Source organism: Mustela nigripes, chromosome 13 (genome assembly GCF_022355385.1).
Source record: "Mustela nigripes isolate SB6536 chromosome 13, MUSNIG.SB6536, whole genome shotgun sequence".
Classification (NCBI taxonomy): Eukaryota; Metazoa; Chordata; class Mammalia; order Carnivora; family Mustelidae; genus Mustela; species Mustela nigripes.
The window spans coordinates 143,010,264-143,032,012 of NC_081569.1; the positions used below are offsets into that span (position 1 = coordinate 143,010,264).

At 39.8% G+C, this 21,749-nt stretch overlaps 1 protein-coding gene and 1 non-coding gene across 12 annotated transcripts in view; both read left to right on the forward strand.

Moving 5' to 3' along the window:
* Window positions 1-21,749, forward strand: part of MARK3 (microtubule affinity regulating kinase 3) — a 119,969-nt gene that overhangs the window by 37,412 nt on the left and 60,808 nt on the right. For all 11 annotated transcript variants that reach the window (XM_059374060.1, XM_059374062.1, XM_059374061.1 and 8 more), the window contains exon 3: window positions 10,283-10,336. In XM_059374060.1, the coding sequence (XP_059230043.1) occupies window positions 10,283-10,336 (54 nt within the window). The remainder of the gene's footprint in view (window positions 1-10,282; window positions 10,337-21,749) is intronic.
* On the forward strand, window positions 9,852-10,043 carry LOC132000570 (U2 spliceosomal RNA). The gene has a single exon (XR_009399418.1). It is a non-coding gene; the product is annotated as a U2 spliceosomal RNA (small nuclear RNA).

Genomic DNA, 21,749 nt, shown 5'->3' on the forward strand with positions numbered 1-21,749 from the left:
ATTGATGGGGGTCCCTGGGTGGCTCAGTCGATCTGCTTTCGGCTCAGGTTGTGATCCCAGGGTCTTGGGATCGAGCCCCACATCGGGCTCCCTGCTCAGCAGGAGGCTTGCTTCTCCCTCTCCCCTTGCTTATGTTACCTCTCTCACTTTGTCTCTCTCTGTCAAATAAATAAAATCTTAAAAAAAAAAATTTGCATTGTTTTGCAACTATCACTATCACCCATCTCTAGAATAGATAAAGTTGATCTTACTTGCAAATTCCATATTTTCAAGATTCACCTGCTTACTACAATTTGTTCGTATTTCCATAATCAATAGTTGGCAGTGCTTTTGCAGTATTTGTGAAGATACATAAAGCATCAGAAAGTTTGAATTGTCCAAGGTATGCATCCTCGGCTGAGATCCAGCCAAGGGATGATGCTGTGCCTTGTTTCAGCTTCCGTACCGCGAACAGATGCTCTTTTTGCGGTCTTTTTACTCCACGGTTTTTGCCTTTTTGTGCTTTCTGTTGTCAGTTTTGCTGTTTCAAATGGCCCCTAAGTGTAGGGCTGAAGTACTAGCTACTGTTTCTAAGTGCAAGACTGAGATGTGCCTGATAGAGAAAACACATTTTTAGATAAGCTTCATTCAGACAGGAGTTAGGTTCTGTGGCTGGCTGACAGTTCAGTGTTAATGAAGCAATGATGTGTGGTAAATAAGATGTTCTTAAAAAGAAACACACAGGGGCGCCTGGGTGGCTCAATGGGTTAAAGCCTCTGCCTTCGGCTCAGGTCATGATCCCAGGGTCCTGGGATCGAGCCCCGCATCGGGCTCCCTTCTCAGCGGGGAGCCTGCTTCCTCCTCTCTCTCTGCCTGCCTCTCCGCCTACTTGTGATCTCTGTCAAATAAATAAATAAAATCTTTAAAAAAAAAAAAAAAAGAAACACACATAAAGCAAGGTTATATATTGATCAGTTGATGAAAATTGTTATGACCAGGGGCCCATAGGAACCTAACTCTGTGTTTCTTCTAGGAGCAGTATTCACAATGACTTTGTAGAACATAATTACCATACTCAGCAACAAACAACTATCTCTGTTTTTGAAAGAGAAGCATCAGTTATCTGGTGTTTTCCCCTAACACATATATGGAGAAGGGTATCAAAAAATCAAAGGCTTTCCTTGTCTGTGATTTTTGATTTGCCGTTAATTTTTCAAGTGGGGAGCACTAAGAAGCAAATTGGGAGCTTTCTGTATGGGACAGGGTATGTGGAGGCTGCTGGTCAGGTGCCTGGCTAAGCTTCCTGGTGGCCAGTAGGAAAGTTGCCACATACACAGCACAAAGTGATTTTCTCAGTGAGGTTTCCCTGGATTGTGCCCTTCTTTGGGCACACTCTAGGCTTGTATGTGCCCTCAGATTTTTTCTTCCAGAAATTGTTTAAAGTCCCTTGTCTCCTGATGACACCTCTCCCATTCTCTTTGTCATTCTGTTTTTATTCGTAGGGGCTCCTCAGTGGGTTAAGCCTCTGCCTTCAGCTCAGGTTATGATCTCAGGGTCCTGGGATCGAGCCCCACATCCAGCTCTCTGCTCAGCAGGGAGCCTCCTTCCTCCTCTTTCTCTGCCTGCCTCTCTGCCTACTTGTGATCTCTGTCTGTCAAATAAATAAATAAAAATCTTTTAAAAATAAATAAATAAAAATAAAAACTGTCTCACTTAATCCCCCACCCTCATTTCCTAATCTTCCAAGGTGGTCACTTTCAGTCTTTTAAACTGGTTCTTTTTTTTTTTTTTTTAAGTCTTTATTTAATTCCAGTTGGTTAACACACAGTGTTATATTAGTTTCAAGTGTACAATATTAACTGATTATTTATGTTTTACTTGTATCTTTATAATGCTTTTTTTCTTTAAAAACCTTTTTTATTGAAGTATAGTTAACACACAGCATGCTCTTACTTAGTTTTCCAGTTTTAGGCATTATTTACTGTCTTTTCATGATTATTTAGTGTCATGATTGATTTTTTTAAAATAAACTCTTTATTGAAATATAACACACATCCAGAAAAAGTATCCAAATCATAAGTGTGTACACCTTGATGAATTAATACAAAGTATACATTTGCATAACTACAACCCAGGGCAGAACTATACTGTGACTTGAACCCCAGAAGCTTCCCTTCTGTCTTCTTCTAATCACTTTCCTATCTTTCCTCCCCAGGGTAACCACTGTCTTGACTTCTAGCACCGTAGTTCATTTTTTGTTTTCCTTAACATGCTAATGGAATCATGCAGTACGTGTTATTCCGTGTCTCTTACCGCACTTTATGCTTGTGATGCTATTCCATGTTGTGTGTCGTTCGTGTGTTGGGCACTGTGCCTTAATTTGAAGTTTTATGTTGTAGCCATGTGTCATAGTAGTTCAGCTTGGTCTTTATGCTGTGGACTGAATTGTGTCTCTCAGAATCATATATTAAATCCCTAATCCCCTGGGCGCCTGGGTGGCTCAGTGGGTTAAGCCGCTGCCTTCGGCTCAGGTCATGATCTCAAGGTCCTGGGATCGGGTCCTGCATCGGGCTCTCTGCTCAGCAGGGAGCCTGCTTCCTCCTCTCTCTCTGCCTGCCTCTCTGCCTGCTTGTGATCTCTGTCTGTCAAATAAATAAATAAAATCTTTAAAAAATAAAAAAATAAAAAAATAAATAAATCCCTAATCCCCAGTGTTTGGAGATAGGGCTTTTGTGGAAGTAGGTTAAATTAGATCATAAAAGTAGAGTCCTGATCCAGTAAGATTAGTGGCTTTACAAGAAGAGACATCAGAAAGCTGCCCTCTCCACCATGTAAGGACACTGTTAGAGGGGGGCCATCTGCAAGCCAAGAGGAAAAGCCTCACCAGAAACTAACCATGCTGGTCAGACTCTGATCTTGGACTTCCAGACTCCCAGTCTGTGAGAAAATAAATTTCTGTTGTTTAAGCCACTGGATCTATGGTATTATTGTTATCGCAGCCTGAGCTGACTAATAGTGCATCCTTCCGGGCTTCTGCATCCTCTTAAAGAACATGGGATCTTTTTTTGACTGCTATTTTAGTGTTTATGCATGTTTTAATGCATGTTGGAAGCAGGATATTGGGACCTTTGACCAGTAGAAAATTGACAGGAAGTGGAAGATAAGGGTATTTATTTCTCTGGTGGGCGTTTGTTACAGGTTTATTGGGCCCTCTAGGGTGACGTATATTGGGGGAAGCCCTTCTCTTGCATGAGGTCTCTTTATTCCTATTTTGTAATTTTCCACTTTGTTTCTGGCATCAGGGTGAATAAATGGAATTTCCCAGAACTTTATGCAACAAGTGGCAGGGACACTCCTCTTTCCTCGCCAGTGAGCTCCCCTGGCTTTTGCTATGCACATGCCACCCCCCACCCCCACCCCCCCCACCCCCCGCCAAAAAACCTCCAAAAACTCCACAACCTTGGGAGCACGTGTGTGGTCTCTCCAGTCCCCGTCTTTCTCAGGCATTGTTGTTGCCCCCACAGTTGCTTCCTCTTTTATTGACTTGAGGTCTGAGGTCTCCCCCAGGCTCCAGTTCTGGGCCAAGGTTATTTGGTAGTTGAGTCACCCCAGCAGGGAACTGGAGGAAGAGGGCATTATGGGCTTCCCCCTCAGGCTTCATGGCCACACAAACTCACATCATTCTAAGTAACAGTGTTTCACTTAAGGGACACTTATTTTAATAAATGACTTAATAAAATGACTCTCTTCGACAGTTTGATTTAGCTGAATGAAACATATTTTGAGCTCCTGTTTTTGCTTTAAATACTGCTTGAATAGCAGTATTTGAAAAAGGCAGTGATTAAGAATAGAATCTTTACCTTGGAAGGCGGATACTGAATAGAGCCAGAAGCAGCTAATGATCAGGAATGTGGTCATGAGAATAGAAACCAGGTCTCAGAGGTTCAGAGGGAAGAAGAACCAGAAAGACAGCATATTTGATAGATCTGACAATCAGAAGGAGGAAGAAAACAGAAGGTTGCCAGAAAGGAGAAGGTATATCTAAGGGGTTTCTTTGGAAATTAGGAGATCCATGGATCCCACATAGAATTACTTAGGAAAGTAAAGTTTGAAGAAAATTAATCCATTAAACCTTGAAATAATGTAATTTTTTAGAAAAGATTTTATTTATTTGAGAGAGCAAGCAAGAGAGAGCATGAGCATGGGAGGGGGTGGCAGGAGAGAGAGAAGCAGACTTCTGCCGATTCAGGGAGCCCGGATGTGATGCAGGCTTGATCCCAGGACCCTGAGATCATGATCTGAGCAGAAAGCAGATGCTTAACCGCCTGAGCCAACCAAGCGTCCTTGAAATAATGTATTTTTTAAAATTACATTGATATCTGCTAAAACACCAGAAACCCTATTTCTTCACTCTTCTGTCTCCATCTCAAACACGTGTGGTTACTGAGTATGAATGTTCAGGGCCTCACATCAGCTCAGGAAGCATTTATCAGATGCTTCTTATGTATCTAGTAGTATGTTGGAACTCTTAACAGGATGCCAGTCCCCAGCGGAGATGTGAACAAGGTCTTTGTTTATATATTCCAGCCTCTGACTTTGCCTTTCACTTTTTTTTTTTTTTTTTTTTTTTTTACTATAGTTTCCACCAAGACTTAACTATAGTTTTCCACATATGAAATCAGAATTCTATCTTTGCTTTTTTCAAACATGCATGCTGACTGACCGCCCCTCCTCCAATTCTGATTTCTTTTTTCTCCCCAGTTGGGGTGTGCTGGGATGGTGGGTCCTTACTTTCCAGAGTCAAGTTCACTGCGTGCCGTGTTAGCAGCATGGTTCAGCGTGTGGGCTCATAGGAAGTAATAGATAACTTAGGCAGATGGAGAGTTTAGACCAAGTAGAGCAGGGGTCGTTGTTTTTAAGTGTTACTATGAATAAGTACAGCAGTTCTTGAAGTAGATGTGGGGACCCTTGGAGGTCTCTCTGGAGAACCTTTTAGGGAGTCTGCAAAGTCAGTACTATTTTTGTAATACCATTAAGATAGTACTTTTTCCATTTTCATTCATGAACCTTAAGTAAAAATTTCCAGAGGCTACATAACATGTGGTATCACAACGCATTGAATACAGGATATGTGAGAATTTCATAAAAATGTTATTTATATTAACATATCATGGGCTTATTTTTTTTAGTTTATTGTGATAAAATGCACATAACTTAAAATTAACCTCTTAAATGTTTTTAAGTGTATGTTTAAGTAGTATCTAATACATTTATAATGTGCAACCATCACCATCATGCATCTCCAGATCTGTTTTCATCTTGTAAAACTGAAACTTTGTATCCATGAACACTGACTCCCCCATTCTTTCCTTACCCCATTCTACTTTCTGTCTCTATGAATGTGAATTCTCTAGGAACCTCATAAAGTGGAATCATTATTTTGTCCTTTTGTGTCTGGCTTGTTTCATTTAGCATAGTGTCCTCAAGGTTCCTTCATGCTATAGCATGTGTCAGAATTTCCTCCCATTTCAAGACTGAAAAATATTTGGGGTGCCTGGGTGGCTCAGTCAGTTAAGCGTCTGCCTTCGGCTCAGGTCATGATCCCAAGGTCCTGGGATTGAGCCCTGCACTGGGCTTTCTGCTCAGCAGGGAGCCTGCTTCTCCCTCTCCCTCAGCCCCTCCTCCAGCTTCTTCTCTCTCTCTCTCTCTCTCTCTCGCTTACTCATTCTCTGTCTTTCAAATAAATAAATAAAATCTTTAAAAAAAAAAAAAAGACTGAAAAATACCTACTATATGGAGACACTACATTAGGCTTATCCATTCATCACACAGTGGACGCCGGGGTTATTTCCATATGTTAGCTATTAAGTGAATAGTGCTGCTGTGAACATGGGTCTACAAAGATCTGTTTGTGTCCCTGCTTTTGGTTGCTTGGAATTGCTTCATCATATGGTAATTCTGTTTTTAATTTTTTTGAGGAACTCTGTTCTGTTTTCCATAGCAATTGTACTATTTTACATTCTTAACAGAAGTGCACAAGGTTCCGGTTTCCCTACATCCTTACTGCTTGTTGTTTTCTGGGAGGTGGTTTTGGTTTTTTATAATAGCCATCTTGATGGGTGTGAAGTGGTATGTTGGAGTTTTGGTTTGCATTTCCCTAATGACCCGTGATGTTGAACATCTTTTCTATGTGCTTACTGGCTGTTAGTACAGTTAACCCTTGAACTACATGGTTTGAATTGGGCAGGTTACTTATACATAGATTTTTATTTTATAAATGCAATACAGTACTATAATGTATTTTCTCTTAACATTTTTGTAATACGTTTTCTTTTCTCTAGCTTACTTTATTGTAAAAACACACACAACAGGGGCACCTGGGTGGCTCAGTTGGTTAAGCGACTGCCTTCAGCTCAGGTCATGATCCTGGAGTCCTGGGATCGAGTCCCGCATCAGGCTCCCTGCTCGGCAGGGAGTTCGCTTCTCCCTCTGACCCTCTCCCCTCTCATGCTCCCTCACTCTTTTCTCCTCTCTCAAGTAAATAAATAAAATATTAAAAAAATAAAAAATAAAACCACACACAACATACAAAAGATGTGTTAATCAATTGTATATATTATCAGTAAGGCTTCCCATCAAGAGTAGGCTATTTGTAGTTAATGTTCTGGGGGGAGTCAAAAGTTACTCGTAGATTTTTCAACAATATGGGTGCCCCCCCCCCCATATTGTTCAGGGGTCTGCTGTGTATCTTCTTTGAGGAAATGTCTCTTCAAGTCATTTGCCCATTTTTCAGTTGGGTTTTTTGTCATTGAGTTGTAGGAGTTCTCTCTATATTCTGGATATTAATCCCTTCTCACATCTATGATTTGTAAATACTTTTCCCATTGTCTGGGTTGCCCTTTTCCCCTATTAATATTGTCTTTTGATGCACAAAAATTTTATGAGGTCTAATTTGGCTGTTTCTTTTGTTGCCTTTGCCTTTGTGTCATATCTAAGAAATCACTTCCCAGTCCAGTGTTGTGAAGCTTTTGCTGTATGTTTTCTTCTAAGAGTTTGATAGTTTTAAATCTTAAATTTAGGTGTTTGATGCATTTTGTAGTAATTTTTGCGGGTAATGTTAGGTAGGAGTCCAACTTCATTCTTCTGCATGTGGATATCCAGTTTTCCCAGCACCATTTGTTAAATATTATGTTGAAATGAATCTTGTTATGTACAATACTTATTTTTATAATTTCTCAGTATTCATTTGTAATAAGGTAAATTTTAATAGATATAACCCACATTTGGGATCATCAGTAATCTTTAAGAGTGTAAAGGAGACCAAAAAGTTTGCGAGGCAGTCTCAAAGCACTTTCCCCAGACTTTGACTCCCTTTCTTCAGTGGTGCTTCTTGCTGGATCTGGTCCTGAAGGATGCACATTAGGAATACAGCATCCTCAGTGTATGGTGAGACCATTTGTGGTCCTGGACTTCAATTGCAAAGCTGAGTTAATTATGTTCTCCAGTTCGTGGCAAAACCTCTTTCTTCTGATATGATACTATATGTGGAAAACCCAAAAGACTCCACTCCAGATCTCCTAGAACTTGTACAGGAATTCAGTAAAGTGTCAGGATATAAAATCAGTGCACAGAAATTAGTTGCATTTCTTTATACCAACAGCAAGACAGAAGAAAGAGAAATTAAGGAGCCAATCCCATTTACAGTTGCACCCAAAACCATAAGATACCTAGGAATAAACCTAACCAAAGAGGCAAAAAGAAGCTATAGTCAGAAAACTATAAAGTACTCATGAAAGAAATTGAGGAAGACACAAAGAAGTGGAAAAATGTTCCATGCTTATGGATTGGAAGAAGAAATATTGTGAAAATGTCTATGCTACCTAAAGCAATCTACACATTTAATGCAATCCCTATCAAAATCCCATCCATTTTTTTCAAAGAAATGGAATAGATAATCCTAAAATTTATATGGAGCCAGAAGAGACCTTGAATAGCCAGAGGAATATTGAAAAAGAAAGCCAAAGTTGATAGCATCATAATTCCAGACTTCAAGCTCTGTTACAAAGCTGTCATCATCAAGACAGTATGGTACTGGCCCAAAAACGGACACATAGATCAGTGGAACAGAATGGAGAGCCCAGAAATAGACCCTCAACTCTATGGTCAACTAATCTTCGACAAAACAGTAAAGAATGTCCAGTGGAAAAAAGACAGCCTCTTCAATAAATGGTGTTGGGATAATTGGACAGCCACATGCAGAAAAATGAAACTGTACCATTTCCTTACACCACACATGAAAATAGACTCAAAATGGATGAAGGACCTCAACGTGAGACAGGAATCCATCAAAATCCTTGAGGAGAACACAGGCAACAACTCTTTGACCTCAGCCGCAGCAACTTCTTCCTAGGAACATCACCAAAGGCAAGGGAAGCTGGGGCAAAAATAAACTATTGGGACTTCATCAAGATCAAAAGCTTTTGCACAGCAAAGGAAACAGTTAACAAAACCAAAAGACAACTGACAAAATGGGAGAAGATATTTGCCAATAACATATCAGATAAAGGGCTAGTATCCAAAATCTATAAAGAACTTATCAAACTCTACAGCCAAAGAACAAATAATCCATTCAAGAAATGGGCAGAGGACATGAACAGACATTTCTGCAAAGATGATTTCCAGATGGCGAACAGACACATGAAAAAGTGCTCCATATCACTCGGCATCAGGGAAATACAAATCAAAACCACAATGAGATACCACCTCATACCAGTCGGAATGGCTAAAATTAACAAGTCAGGAAATGACAGATGCTGGCAAGGATTTCTTTTGATGGCTGCATATATATATATATATATCTCCCATCTTCTTTATCCATTCATCTGTTGTTGGACATCTAGGTTCTTTCCGTAGTTTGGCTATTGTGGACGTTGCCATTTACGACAATGTGGATGGAACTAGAGGGTATCATGCTTAGCGAAATAAGTCAATCGGAGAAAGACAACTGTCATATGATCTCCCTGATACAAGGAAGTGGAGATGCAACATGGGGGGTTGGGGGGGTAGGAAAAGAATAAATGAAACAAGGTGGGATCGGGAGGGAGATAAACCATAAGAGACTCTTAATCTCACAAAACAAACAGAGGGTTGCCAGAGGAAAGGGGGTTGGGAGAGGGTGGTAGGGTTCTGGACGTTGGGGAAACTATGTCCTATGGTGAGTGCTGTGAAGTGTGTAAACCTGGGGATTCACAGACCCGTACCCCTGGGGCAAATACATTATATGCTAATGGAAAAAAAGCCTCTTTCTTCACTTAAGTTCCCTTTCATCCCCTTTTGTTACCCTCTCCCTTCATTATGATATCCCTAGTTCCTAGAAGTCACTTTTATTCTAGAAATGACAATATATCAGATAAGGACACCGCTGTAGGTCCACTTAGTAAATATTAGTAAAACTAATTTTTTTCTTTTTTAAAGATAAGCTTTTATGGCTGGAAACTGTAGATCTTTCTTTCTGTATCTTAGTGGCTTATTTTAAGACTGCTTGGGGTTTACTTGGCCCTTTTTGAACAAAAGTGACCGGGTAATCCATTTGTTGCCTCTGTACATGTTTCACTTGGTTAGCCTACAGATTGTTCTGGAACTAGTCTGTTTTCCTTCTTTTAACTACCAAAAGATCTTTTCTATTTTTTTTTAGTAAAATGTTTTTAAAGTTTTCAGATTGAACTCCAACCTATTAGTTCATGTATTTACTTAATTATCAAGCTCCTATTGTATGCAAGACACTGTGAGCAAGGCATTCTGGGCTGTGTAAATCTGTAAAAGCTCTGCTTCCTGCCCTTGGATCCCAGCATCAGATGAAATTAAAATATTGGATTGCTTCTCAGCCTTTTGGCTAAGATCAAGTATAGTATCTCTTCTTTATCAGTTTAATATCTGCTACATCCTCTCTCTGAGGACAGTACATGAGATGGATTTTGGGAACTAGGAAATGGAATAGGAGCTTGCTCCGTCTACTCCGTGCATTGACCTGGTATTGCAGTATTTCCAGGAATGGTGCAGCCACCACCCACTCCTGCCTTTGGATTAAAATTTAAAAAAAAAAAAAATTTAATTTTTAAGTATCACTAAATAGGGAATAGATTTGCTTCATTGTCCTACGTTTTTAGAAGTGTTTTCATTATATAATCAGTCTCGCTCTGTCTTTCTGATGTCCCACATGTCTGAGCATTTACAAAACTATTACCAGTTAGTCTATAATTACTAAATTTGTAAAATCTGTAAACATTTATTTATTCTTTTCTAGGTTGCAATAAAAATAATTGACAAAACTCAGTTGAATCCGACAAGTCTACAAAAGGTAAGGTTGGTTCAATATCCATTATTTATTAAAATGATTTTCGGTGCTAATTGCCATCTAATATGTCGCACAAAGACCTCAGCTGCTGTTTGCATATATTACATTTGGTGTAGTAGCTTCCTGCTCCTCAGTGAGTGCATTGTAGATATAATATTATAGGAGAAGTTGTGGGATTTTTTTTCCTTCAGATGAAGATAATGATTTTTAAATGTTCTTAGTAGCACAAATTGAAGGCTGTACATTTTAATTGAATATTCTAGCTATTGGCTAGAACAGAGCGTTTCGTTTTGTGTAATTACTCTTACGCAGCATTATACACCTTTCTCATAGCTAATACTGAGGTCTTTAAAGTCAGCACTTTGGCTTTATTAAACTCTGTCACTGTAACTAATTAAGGAGTGGTGATTAATTTGTATGAAAGGAAAATATAAAAATACAAATGATAGTTGAAAACATGCTTGTAATGCACTGTTGCAGTTTGTATCATCTGATAGAGATCAGAAGTCCTCAACCGTGTTGCATGTTAGAATCCTGTGGACCTCTTTGCAATGTCTTAATGACTAGTCCAGAGAGATGTTATTGCTCAGGTTAAGGCCTTGGCATAGGTATTTCACTGGTGCACATGATCTTCACAATAAAATCCTTCTAGTTCTTTTTAGTCTTCCAAAGCCTTTATATCATTCAATTTCTAGATTTGGCCTGTAGTAGTTGGGGTTTTAGCGACCTTGAACTAGGACAAGAAGTCTGAATTAATACCTGCTCTGCCACATAATCAAATGTCTAATTTGACCTTGAGCCAGTTACTTTACTTAACTTTTTTTTTTCCCCCTAGTTAATTTTCTTAACCTCATGTTTCTGGTCTTTAAAATAGTGATAACTTCATCTTCTCAGGATGGCTGTGTTAGTAAAATAATGCACTTAAAAGAGCTCTGTAAACTTCATAGCATTTCACGTATAAGATATTGTAAGTGTATTGCCCTATATAAATTCCTAGTGTTTTCCTAATGGGTATTGTCTGTTTGTATCATCATAATGTTGAAGTCCTGTCTGTGTGTATGTGTGTGTGTGTGTGAGAGAGAGAGAGAGGTGGGGAGGAAGGGACTTTACCTTGCGCTAAAAATGGTACTTAACAAGTGGTTCTGTAGGCGGGAGTGAGTCTTAATGGCATTCAAGATGGCCCTGGAATGGATCCCAAAATTCCAGTCCTTTCTTCTGAATATAAAACTGTCTATTATTTTAAAACTTTTATTTCTTCATATATCTAAAGACTTGGTATTAGTAAGTTAGGGGTTACTAAAATTTGGTATTCAGAACTAAAATCAACATATAAAGAAGTTTACTGAGGATTCTACTTCAGTATCCTAACGTTACAAATCTTACACTATTCAAGCATCCTTGCAGATAACTGGAATTCTAGCAATTTTCTAGGAAGAATTTTATTGTGGTTTTATCTTTAGTTGATTGTAATTTTTCCCTCCTTCCTTGCTTTTTTTCATTATTTTGGCTAAGAATGTTTTATTGCTGCTATTCTTTTATTATTTTTTTTAAGATTTTATTTATTTATTTGACAGGCAGAGATCACAAGTAGGTAGAGAGGCAGGCAGAGAGAGAGAGAAAGGGAAGCAGGCTCACCACAGAGCAGAGACCCCGACGCAGGACTCGATGCGGAGCTCAATCCCAGGACCCTGGAATCATGACCTGAGCTGAAGGCAGAGGCTTTAACCCACTGAGCCACCCAAGCGCCCCATCTTTTATTATTGTTATTACAAATTATTTTTGTCACATCAATATCAGTTTAGTACATGATAGATTGTATGGTTAGGCTGATAGTGTGATTATGCATATTTATATCAGCTTATTAATTTGGGCACATAATATAATAGGTAAGACCTTAAGAAGCTAGATCTGTCCAGGTTAAATAACTTGATAAGTATAGTATTTTAAGCTTACCGGCCATTATTTTATTTTTTATTTTTCTATTGAAGTATAATTTACATACAGTTTTATATTAGTTTCAGGGGTACAGTATAATGATTGAGTAGTCCCGTACATTATTCAGTGCTCATCATGGTAAGTGCACTCTTAATCCCCTTTGCCTTGTTCATCCGCCCCCCACCCACCTCCTCTCTGGCAACCACCAGTTTGTTCTCTGTATTTAAGAGTCTGTTATTTTGCGGGCGCCTGGGTGGCTCAGTGGGTTCAAGCCTCTGCCTTCAGCTCAGGTCATGATCTCAGGGTCCTGGGATTGAGCCCCACATTGGGCTCTCTGCTCAGCGGGGAGCCTGCTTCCTCCTCTCTCTCTCTCTGCCTGCCTCTCTACCTACTTGTGATCTCTGTCTGTCAAATAAATAAATAAAATCTTTAAAAAAAAAAAGAGTCTGTTATTTTGCTATGGACATTGGGGAAGGTATGTGCTATGGTGAATGCTGTGAAGTGTGTAAACCTGGTGATTCACAGACCTGTACCCCTGAGGCTAATCATACATTACATGTTAATAACAAATTTAAACAATTTTTTTTAAAGAGTCTATTATTTTGGGACACCTGGGTGGCTCAGTTGGTTAAGTGTTCAACTCTTGGTTTTGGCTCAGGTTGTGATCTCAGGTTGCAGGATTGAGCCCCATGTTGGGCTCCGCATTCAGTACAGAGTCTGTTCGTCTCTCTTTCCCTGCTTCCCCTTGTTCTCTCTAAAAATGAATAAATAAAATATTTTGTTTTTCAAGTGTTGTTTGTCTCTTTTTTTCTTTGTTCATTTGCTTCATAAATTCTACATTTGAGCGAAATCATGTGGTATTTGTCTTTCTCTGACTTACTTCACTTAGTATTCTACTTTCTAGATCCATCCATGTTGAAAATGACAAGATCTTGTTCTTTTCTATCGCTGAGTAATATTCTTGTGTGAGTGTGTGTGTGTGTGTGTGTGTGTGTGTGTGTGTATACACATCTTCATTACTCACTCATCTGTGAATGGACACTTGGGTTACTTCCACATCTTGGCTATTGTAAATAGTGTTCCAAGAAACACAGCTGCATGTATCTTTTCAGTTTAGTGTTTTCATTTTCTTTGGGTAAATATTCAGTGGTGGAATTACTAATCTTAACAATAATTCTATTTTTAATCTTTTGAAGAACCTCCCTGATGTTTTCCATAGTGACTGCACCAGCTTCCGTACCCACCCACAGTGCATTATGGTTTCTTTTTCTCCACGTCCTCCCCAACTTTTGTTATTTGTTGTCCTTTTGATTCTGGCCTTTCTGACAGGTGTGAAGTGTTACCACATTGTGGTGTTGATTTGCATTTTCCTGGTGATGAGTGGTGCTGAGCATCTTTTTCATGTATCTGTTGGTCATTTGGATGTCTTCCAGGGGAAAAATGTCTATTCAGATCCTCTGCCCATTTTTATTGGATAATATTTATTTTCTGGTGTTGGGTTTTATACGTTCTGTATATATTTTGGATTTTGACTCCTTATTGGATATATCTTTTCTCATTTAGTAGGTTGCTTTATGGTTTTGTTGATGCTTTATGGTTTTAAAGATGATGGCTTCCTTTGCTGTGTAAAGGCTTTCTATTTTGGTGTAGCCTCAATAGTTTAATTTTGCTTTGGTTTCCCTTGCCTGAAGAGGCAAATCTGGAAGACTGTTTCTTTGGTTGGTGTCGAAGAAATTACTGCCTATGTTTTCTTCTAGGAGTTTTATGGTTTCAGTTCTCACATTTAGGCCTTTAATCACTTTTGAGTTTATTTTTGTGTGTTGTGTAAAAAAGTGGCCCAGTTTCATCTCTCTCTCTTTTTTGTTTTTTTTTTTTTTTTCTTTTTTGAGGAATCTCCCCCATACTGTTCCAGTTTCATCTTTTGCATGTAGCTCTGTTGTTTTCCCAGCACCATTTATTGAAATTTAGGGCATTGTTTAAATTGCATGTATTAGTTCATATTCTTTTCTTATAAATTAGAAGCATTCTCTATATATTTCTGTACAGTTGTTTTTCATTGAATTCCTTTTCCATGGAGACATTCCCACAGGGTAGAGTTTACATGGGGTCCTTTCTCTTGGAATTGTACTTCCTACAGTCTTTTTTGTTCCTCAGCACCAAGCACAGTTTTATCACATCATATCTTTATATTGTAATTTTAAGCCATGAAGCTTATACATTTCTCAGTGTTTATCATGATGAGCACCAAGTAATATATAGAGTCATCATATTGTACACCTGAAACTAATATAGCACCTTAGAAGCTAACATCCACTTTATTTTTTTTTTTAAAGATTTTATTTATTTATTTGACAGAGATCACAAGTAGGCAGAGAAGCAGGCAGAGAGAGAGAGGAAGGGAAGCAGGCTCCCTGCCGAACAGAGAGCCCGATGCGGGGCTCGATCCCAGGACCCTGAGACCATGATCTGAGCCAAAGGCAGAGGCTTAACCCACTGAGCCACCCAGGCGCCCCGAACATCCACTTTAAGGAATATTCTGCCATCAACAAAATACAATTTTTTTGTGCTGCCACTACCAAAAAATGTGGACTGTCTCATTTAAGGAGTGTTTTAACACAGGTGTTAAAATAGTGTCCTTTTCAACATGTTCAAATTATTCAGGCTTACACATTGAATTGTGCACGTTGCAAACTAGTGTTACTTTCACAGACAGGTTTCTTCATTGTTAGATTCATTTCTTCATTTCTTCATGTTAGATTCTAGTAAGAGGTATTCTGAACTTTGAACTATGAGTTAGATCAGCTTTTTTTTTTTTTTAAAGGTCAGCCTTTTAAATGTGTACCTATAATGGTTTTGAAAGCAGCAGGTATAAGAAATATATTAGTCTTCTTTTTGGTTTTACAGAGTTATTTTTAGCTTTGGTTTGGTATATGCAAGTAATTTTTTTTTAATTTTTTTTTTTTTATTTATTTGACAGACAGAAATCACAAGTAGGCAGAGAGGCAGGCAGAAAGAGAGGAGGAATTAGGCTCCCTGCTGAGCAGAAAGCCCCATGCGGGGCTCGATCCCAGGACCCTGAGACCATGACCTGAGCCGAAGGCAGAAGCTTAACCCACTGAGCCACCCAAGCGCCCCTATGCGAGTAATTTTGCTGGGTCTTATTTTAGTCTGTCATTAAGCAACTTATGGCTCATTTTTAGAAATTTGTTTACCTATTCAAAATGCTAGTCTCTTGGGGCACCTCGGTGGCTCAGTGGTTAAGCCTCTGCCTTTGGCTCAGGTCATGGTCTCAGGGTCCTGGGGTCGAGCCCCGCATCGGGCTACCCCCTCTCTGCCTGCCTCCCTGCCTACTTATGATCTCTCTCTCCCTGTCAGATAAATAAATAAAATCTTCAAAAATGCTAGTCTCTTAAGACATTCCAGTATACCCAGTATATCCCATCTAAAGTTACTGCTGTTCTTTTTCAGTCTCGGAGTAGAATGTTAACATGAAGAGAGAATATGGAGTGATGGTTAGGAGCATTGTGAAGCCTGGCCACATGGATTCAAATCCAGGCTTAATCTGTGTGACAAGTCGTTTAACTTCCCCAGGGTCTTAGTTTCCCTACTTATAAAATGGGAATAATAATAGTAGTAGGTCATAGGGCTATAGTAAGAATTAAATGAGTTGACATTTATTTTTTTACTTTCTTCTTTTAAGTTTTTGTTTAAGTTCCAGTTAGTTTTAACATTCAATGTAATATTAGTTTTAGGTGTACAATAGAGGCATTTCAGTACTTCCATCCAATGCCCAGTGCTCCGTGCAGTAAGTGTGCTCCTTCAGCCCCAAAACCTGCCTCAACTATCCATCCTCCCACCTCCCTTCTAGTAACCCTTTGTTCTCTGGAGTTAAGGATCTGTTTCTTGGTTTGCCTCCCTCTCCTCTTTTTTTCCCCTTTTCTTGTTTGTTTTGTTGCTTAAATTTCACACATGACTGAAATCATAGATTTGTCTCTTTCTTCTCTCTTTTTTTTTTTTTTAAGATTTTATTTATTTATTTGACAGACAGAGATCACAAGTAGGCAGAGAGGCAGGCAGAGAGAGAGAGAGAGGGAAGCAGGCTCCCTGCTGAGCAGAGAGCCTGATGCGGGACTCGATCCCAGGACCCTGAGATCATGACCTGAGCCGAAGGCAGCGGCTTAACCCACTGAGCCACCCAGGCGCCCGATATTTGTCTCTTTCTGCCTAATTTATTTCGCTTAGCATTATACTCTTCAGATCAATCCACATCATTGCAAATGGAAAGATTTCATTCTTTTTTGTGACTGAGTAATATTCCTGTGTATGTGTGTAAAATCTTATTTATCCATTTGTCAGTTGATGGACACTTGGGCTTTTTCTGTAATTTGTCTATTGTAGATAATGCTGATATAAACATGGGGGTGTGTGTAACCTTTTGAATTAGTATTTTTGTATTTGGGTAAATACCAGTAGTGCAATTGCTAGATCACAGGGTAGTTCTATTTTAACTTTTTGAGGGACTTCCATACTGTTTTCTACAACAGTTACACCAGTTTTATTTTCTCCATGTCCTCACCAATACCTGATACCTGCTGTTGGTTGATCTTCTGTTTTTAGCCCTTCTGGCAGTATTGAGTTGATACCACGTTGTTGTTTTAATTTGCATTTCCCTGATACTAAGTCATGAAGAGTTTCTTTCATGTATCTGTTGGCCATCTATATGTCTTTGGAAAAATGTCTGTTCATTTCTTTTGCCCATTTTTTAATTGGATTATTCATTTTTTGGGGTGTTGAGTTGTACCAGTTCTTTATATATTTTGGACACTAACCCTTTATTGGATGTGTCACTTACAGATCTCTTTTCTCCCGTTCTGTAGGTTGTCTTTTAGTTCTGTTGATTGTTTCTTTTGCTGTAGTCCCAGTAGTTTGTTTTTTTTATTTTGTTTCCCTTGCCTCAGGAGAAGTATCTAGAAAGAAGTTACTAAGGGCACCTGGGTTGCTCAGTGGGTTAAGCTGCCTTTGGCTCAGGTCATGATCCCAGGGTCCTGGGATGCAGCCCTGCATCGGGCTCCCTGCTCAGTGGGGAGCCTGCTTCTCCCTCTCCCACTACCCCTGCTTGTGTTCCCTCTCTCACTGTCTCTCTTTGTCAAATAAATAAATAAAATCTTTTTTTTTTTAAAGTTACTATGTAAATAAATTAATATTTAAAAACTCTTAGAAGAACAGAGAATAGTCCCTAACCCACGATAAGGACTGAATGAATGCTTGTCATTATTATGTGTCCTGCTAAATACTAGGTTTTTGTTTGCTTGGGTTTGGTAAAAGATGTTTTTTGTTTGTTTAAAAATTTCTCCTTGGGGCGCCTGGGTGGCTCAGTGGGTTAAAGCCTCTGCCTTCAGCTTGGGTCATGATCCCAGGGTCCTAGGATCGAGCCCCGCATTGGGCTTTCCGCTCAGCAAGGAGCCTGCTTCCCCCTCTCTCTCTGCCTGCCTCTCTGCCTACTTGTGATCTCTGTCCAATAAATAAAATCTTAAAAAAAAAATTCCCCTTATAGGAAATAAAGCTTAAGAAGTAAGCAGTAGATGGGGCGCCTGGGTGGCTCAGTGGGTTAAGCCACTGCCTTCGGCTCAGGTCATGATCTCGGGGTCCTGGGGGGGTCCTGGGATCAAGTCCCGCATGGGGCTCTCTGCTCAGCAGGGGGCCTGCTTCCCTTCCTCTCTCTCTGCCTGCCTCTCTGCCTGCTTGTGATCTCTCTCTGTCAAATAAATAAATAAAATCTTTAAAAAAAAAAAAAAAAGAATTGAGCAGTAGGTTCTGGCTCAGTCTCTTTTGTAGGACTTAATTGCAGTGCACTATTTCCGGTAATGACAGATATTTGAGCATCTAAACGATTTTTATTTATTTATTTGAGAGAGAGAGAGAGATCACAAGCAAGCAGAGAGGCAGGCATAGAGAGGGGGAAGGAGGCTCCCCAAGGAGCAGAGAGCCCGATGTGGGTTCCAGGACCCTGAGATCATGACCTGAGCCAAAGGCAGAGGCTTAACCCACTGAGCCCCCCAGGCACCACAGATATTTGAGCATTTAATGCTGAGCATTTTTCTGGGTGTATGACTTATATGAACCCATTGTATTAGTTTGCTCACACTGCTACAACAAAATACCATGGGTTGAGTAGCATATAAACAGTAGACCTTTATTTCACACAGTTCTAGAGGCTGGGAAGCCCAAAATCAGGGTGTCGTCCTGATGGGGTTCTGGTGAGAGTGCTCCTTCTGACTTGCAGGGAGCTGCTATCTTGCTGTATTTTCATGGCAGAGGGAGAATGAGAAAGCACCTTCTCTGATGTCTCCACTAATCCCATCGTGAGGACCTACCCTAAGACCCATCTAAACCTACCTAACTCCTAAATGCCCCATCTCCAAATGCTGTCACATGGTGGGTTAGGGTTTCAACATATGAATCTTGGGGGATTCAAGTTCAGTCCGTAGCATTCATTCACCCTTTACAACTTTGTCAGCTAAGTTTCATTATTCAGGAAAGAAAGACCAGGGAGATTTGAAAACCTGCCCACAGTTTTTTAACTTACAAGTGATGGGTACTTGGGCAATCCTTCCAGGGCAGGTATAGTCAGCTTTGAATCAAGCATTACTGAACTCTAAATGCAAATGTGTTTGCCACAGTTGAGATAACGGAGCACTTTGGTAAGCCTAAGGTCACGACTGAATGTTTGTTACCAGGGGATTCACTGTCATTAGATACTATAGCCTGTGCCTCCCATGTTCTTACACATAGAAGTGTTGAACTTTTTCACATTAGCTAGTCTGATGGGTATGTTTTCATCTTCATGCTCTGTTGATTTTCCAGTGAGGAGACTGATTCAGAAGTAGATCTAGTTCAGTTCTCTAGCTAGTAAGTGGCGGGGTGAGCATGTAAATCCTGCTCTGACTCCAAAATACAACTCTTTCCACACACACACACACACACACACACACACCCGTGTCTCCTTACTGTGATTAGTTAAATTTCCCCAATTCAGGATTATGAGAACTAGAACTGGAACTAACCCTAGATCTTCCTTTATGGTTCCTGTAAAGAAGTTAGTAGTTTAAAGTTGGGAGGAATATTTCAAGTACATAAGAGAAGTAGGCCTTGTATTCCTCCTCTCTCTCCAAACATTACTTAAGCCATGTTTTTATGCAGGTTTGTTTATCTATTCAGTCATTCATTTAATACACTTATTATTAAATACCTACTATATGCCAGACACTGTTCTAAGCAATGTTAAGTTCCTGCTTTAATGGAATTGACATCCTAGTAGGAGAGCGGCAGCAAACAGATACATAATGTCTTGTCACATCAGTGCTATGAAGAAAATAAAGCAAGGTGTATTAACTGTATTTCCCTATTTCCTGTTTTCTTAATATTCTAGCACCTAGGACTGTGCCGCCCTGGGAGAGACCGCCCCTCCCAGGGCAGCTAATTCCTAGAAATAGTAGACGACTCCCCTGTGAGTGTACTGTGTATGTGCAGACGCATTAATCCAGAGTTCATACTCAGAACCACCTCCTTTATCTGGCTCTTAAACTCTAGGAGGCAATATTCCTTTGCCCTAATCATCCCAGGCCCAAGTGCCAGACAGCTAGAGACTGTATTTATACCCCAGAGCCTACTGAAATGGTCCAGATAATCCAGTCTACCCTCCTTGACCTTGCGTTTCCTGTGGAAACCAAGATACTCTTTTCTATGCTTTCCCCTTGCTCCTTGTGCCTCCTGACTAAGCCTGGTACTTTCCCATGTGGCTCCAGATGGCACTGTGTGCCCCCCTTCTCTTGTGAACTGTTAATAACAGTTACCTTTTTAGTGCCAGTCCTGATGTGTTGGCTCACCATACCTAAATAATAGTAAAACCTACATTTTAAAACATAGGCTGAAGAGATAATATTGAAGGAATATGTAGATTTGAATGAAAAGTAGGGGTGACCTCTTACTCATTTATTTAAGAAACATCTGTGTCCTCCTGCACCAAGGTCTGTGATGTCTCCAGTGAGTCAGATAAAGTGGACTTATTTGGTGATAAGGGTGAACCCAAGTGGTTTGCAATAAAATTTTACATAGGCCTTGAAGGATCTAAATATTTTTTTACCAGTGTGCCTGAGTGGTTCGGTTGGTTAAGGCACTGACTCTTGATCTCAGCTCAGGTCTTGATCTCAGGGTCTTGAGTTCAAGCTCCACATTGAGCTCCACACTGGGCCTGGAGCCTACTTATAATAATAATAGTAACTATTATTACAATAAATAGTTTTTACCCAGTAAAAAAGATGGAAAGTCCTTTGTAGTCTTATTGTGGTGTTGGCGTGGGAGCACTAAGTGTTAGCAGGGGGACTGCATGCACAGCCTAAGGGGTGGTGCAGCAACAGGCTGGGGAGAGCTGAGTGACTGCAGAGTAGTGCGTGTAGGAGGCTGCTGCAGGGCTCCCATCGGGCCCTGTGGGAGCCCCTGGTACCAAGTGCTTTTAAGGAACAGTCATCTATTTGCAGTAAACTTTTCAGTGATTCCCTGACCTTCCCTTGGGTTGTTCTAAGATTTTCTTATGTTAGAAATACTCAGTCTTCTTGGTGGCAGAAACTTAATTGTCACCATACTCTGCCACAATTCATTTAAACAGTAATTCTTTTTTTTTTAATCGGAGCCCCTTAATTTAAAGCAAGAAATTTATAATAATTGCTCAGAATATGTATTTATGACAGCTAGTTACTTGGCCAGTTTTAAACACATCCAGGGACAGAGGCACACTTCTTACCTTACGTCATCTTGTTATCTTGTTCCAGTGGTGAATGACTCTAGTTAATAGATTTTTTTCCCCTTTAGTTTGCACTAGCATCTGTCTTCTAGAAATGTCTACAACACTGTTTTCTATTCTGCCATGTAGAGCTAGAGAGGTCAAATCTATCACTGCAGACATAGCCAGCTCTTCTGAGTCTTCTTGGTTCCTTCTCCAGAGTCAATACTCAGCCTCTTGGGCCAGCCACAGGAATTGCTCTCGACACAGGCCCAATTTATTTGATACCTGCAACTGTTTTTTTTCTTACCTGAGTTTGGTAACTACTAAAGTTCATTTAATTGGATTTCTGCCACAGTTCCAGTCTATTGACTTATTTTTGAATAGTGAGTCTCCTGTTTGCTGTCACTTCTAGTTTGGTGCTGCATGAACTAGATAAGGATGTCTTGATCCAATTAAAGTATCTGACAAGGCCCTTCAGTGAAGACTCCATCTTTTAGTTGATCCTGCTGACCCAGTAGCAAAGCCCTTTTTGAGTTAAGATTCAAGGACTATTCTTCAGTCTGACTTTTAGGAAGAGAGAAAGGGAAATCCTATGTTTAAAAATAATTTAGTGAAAATTAATGAAGGAAAAAAAAGAATGGACACTAAGTTCAAGTATATGCAAAATACAGTAGGTTGCTGAAGGATTATTTAATTACT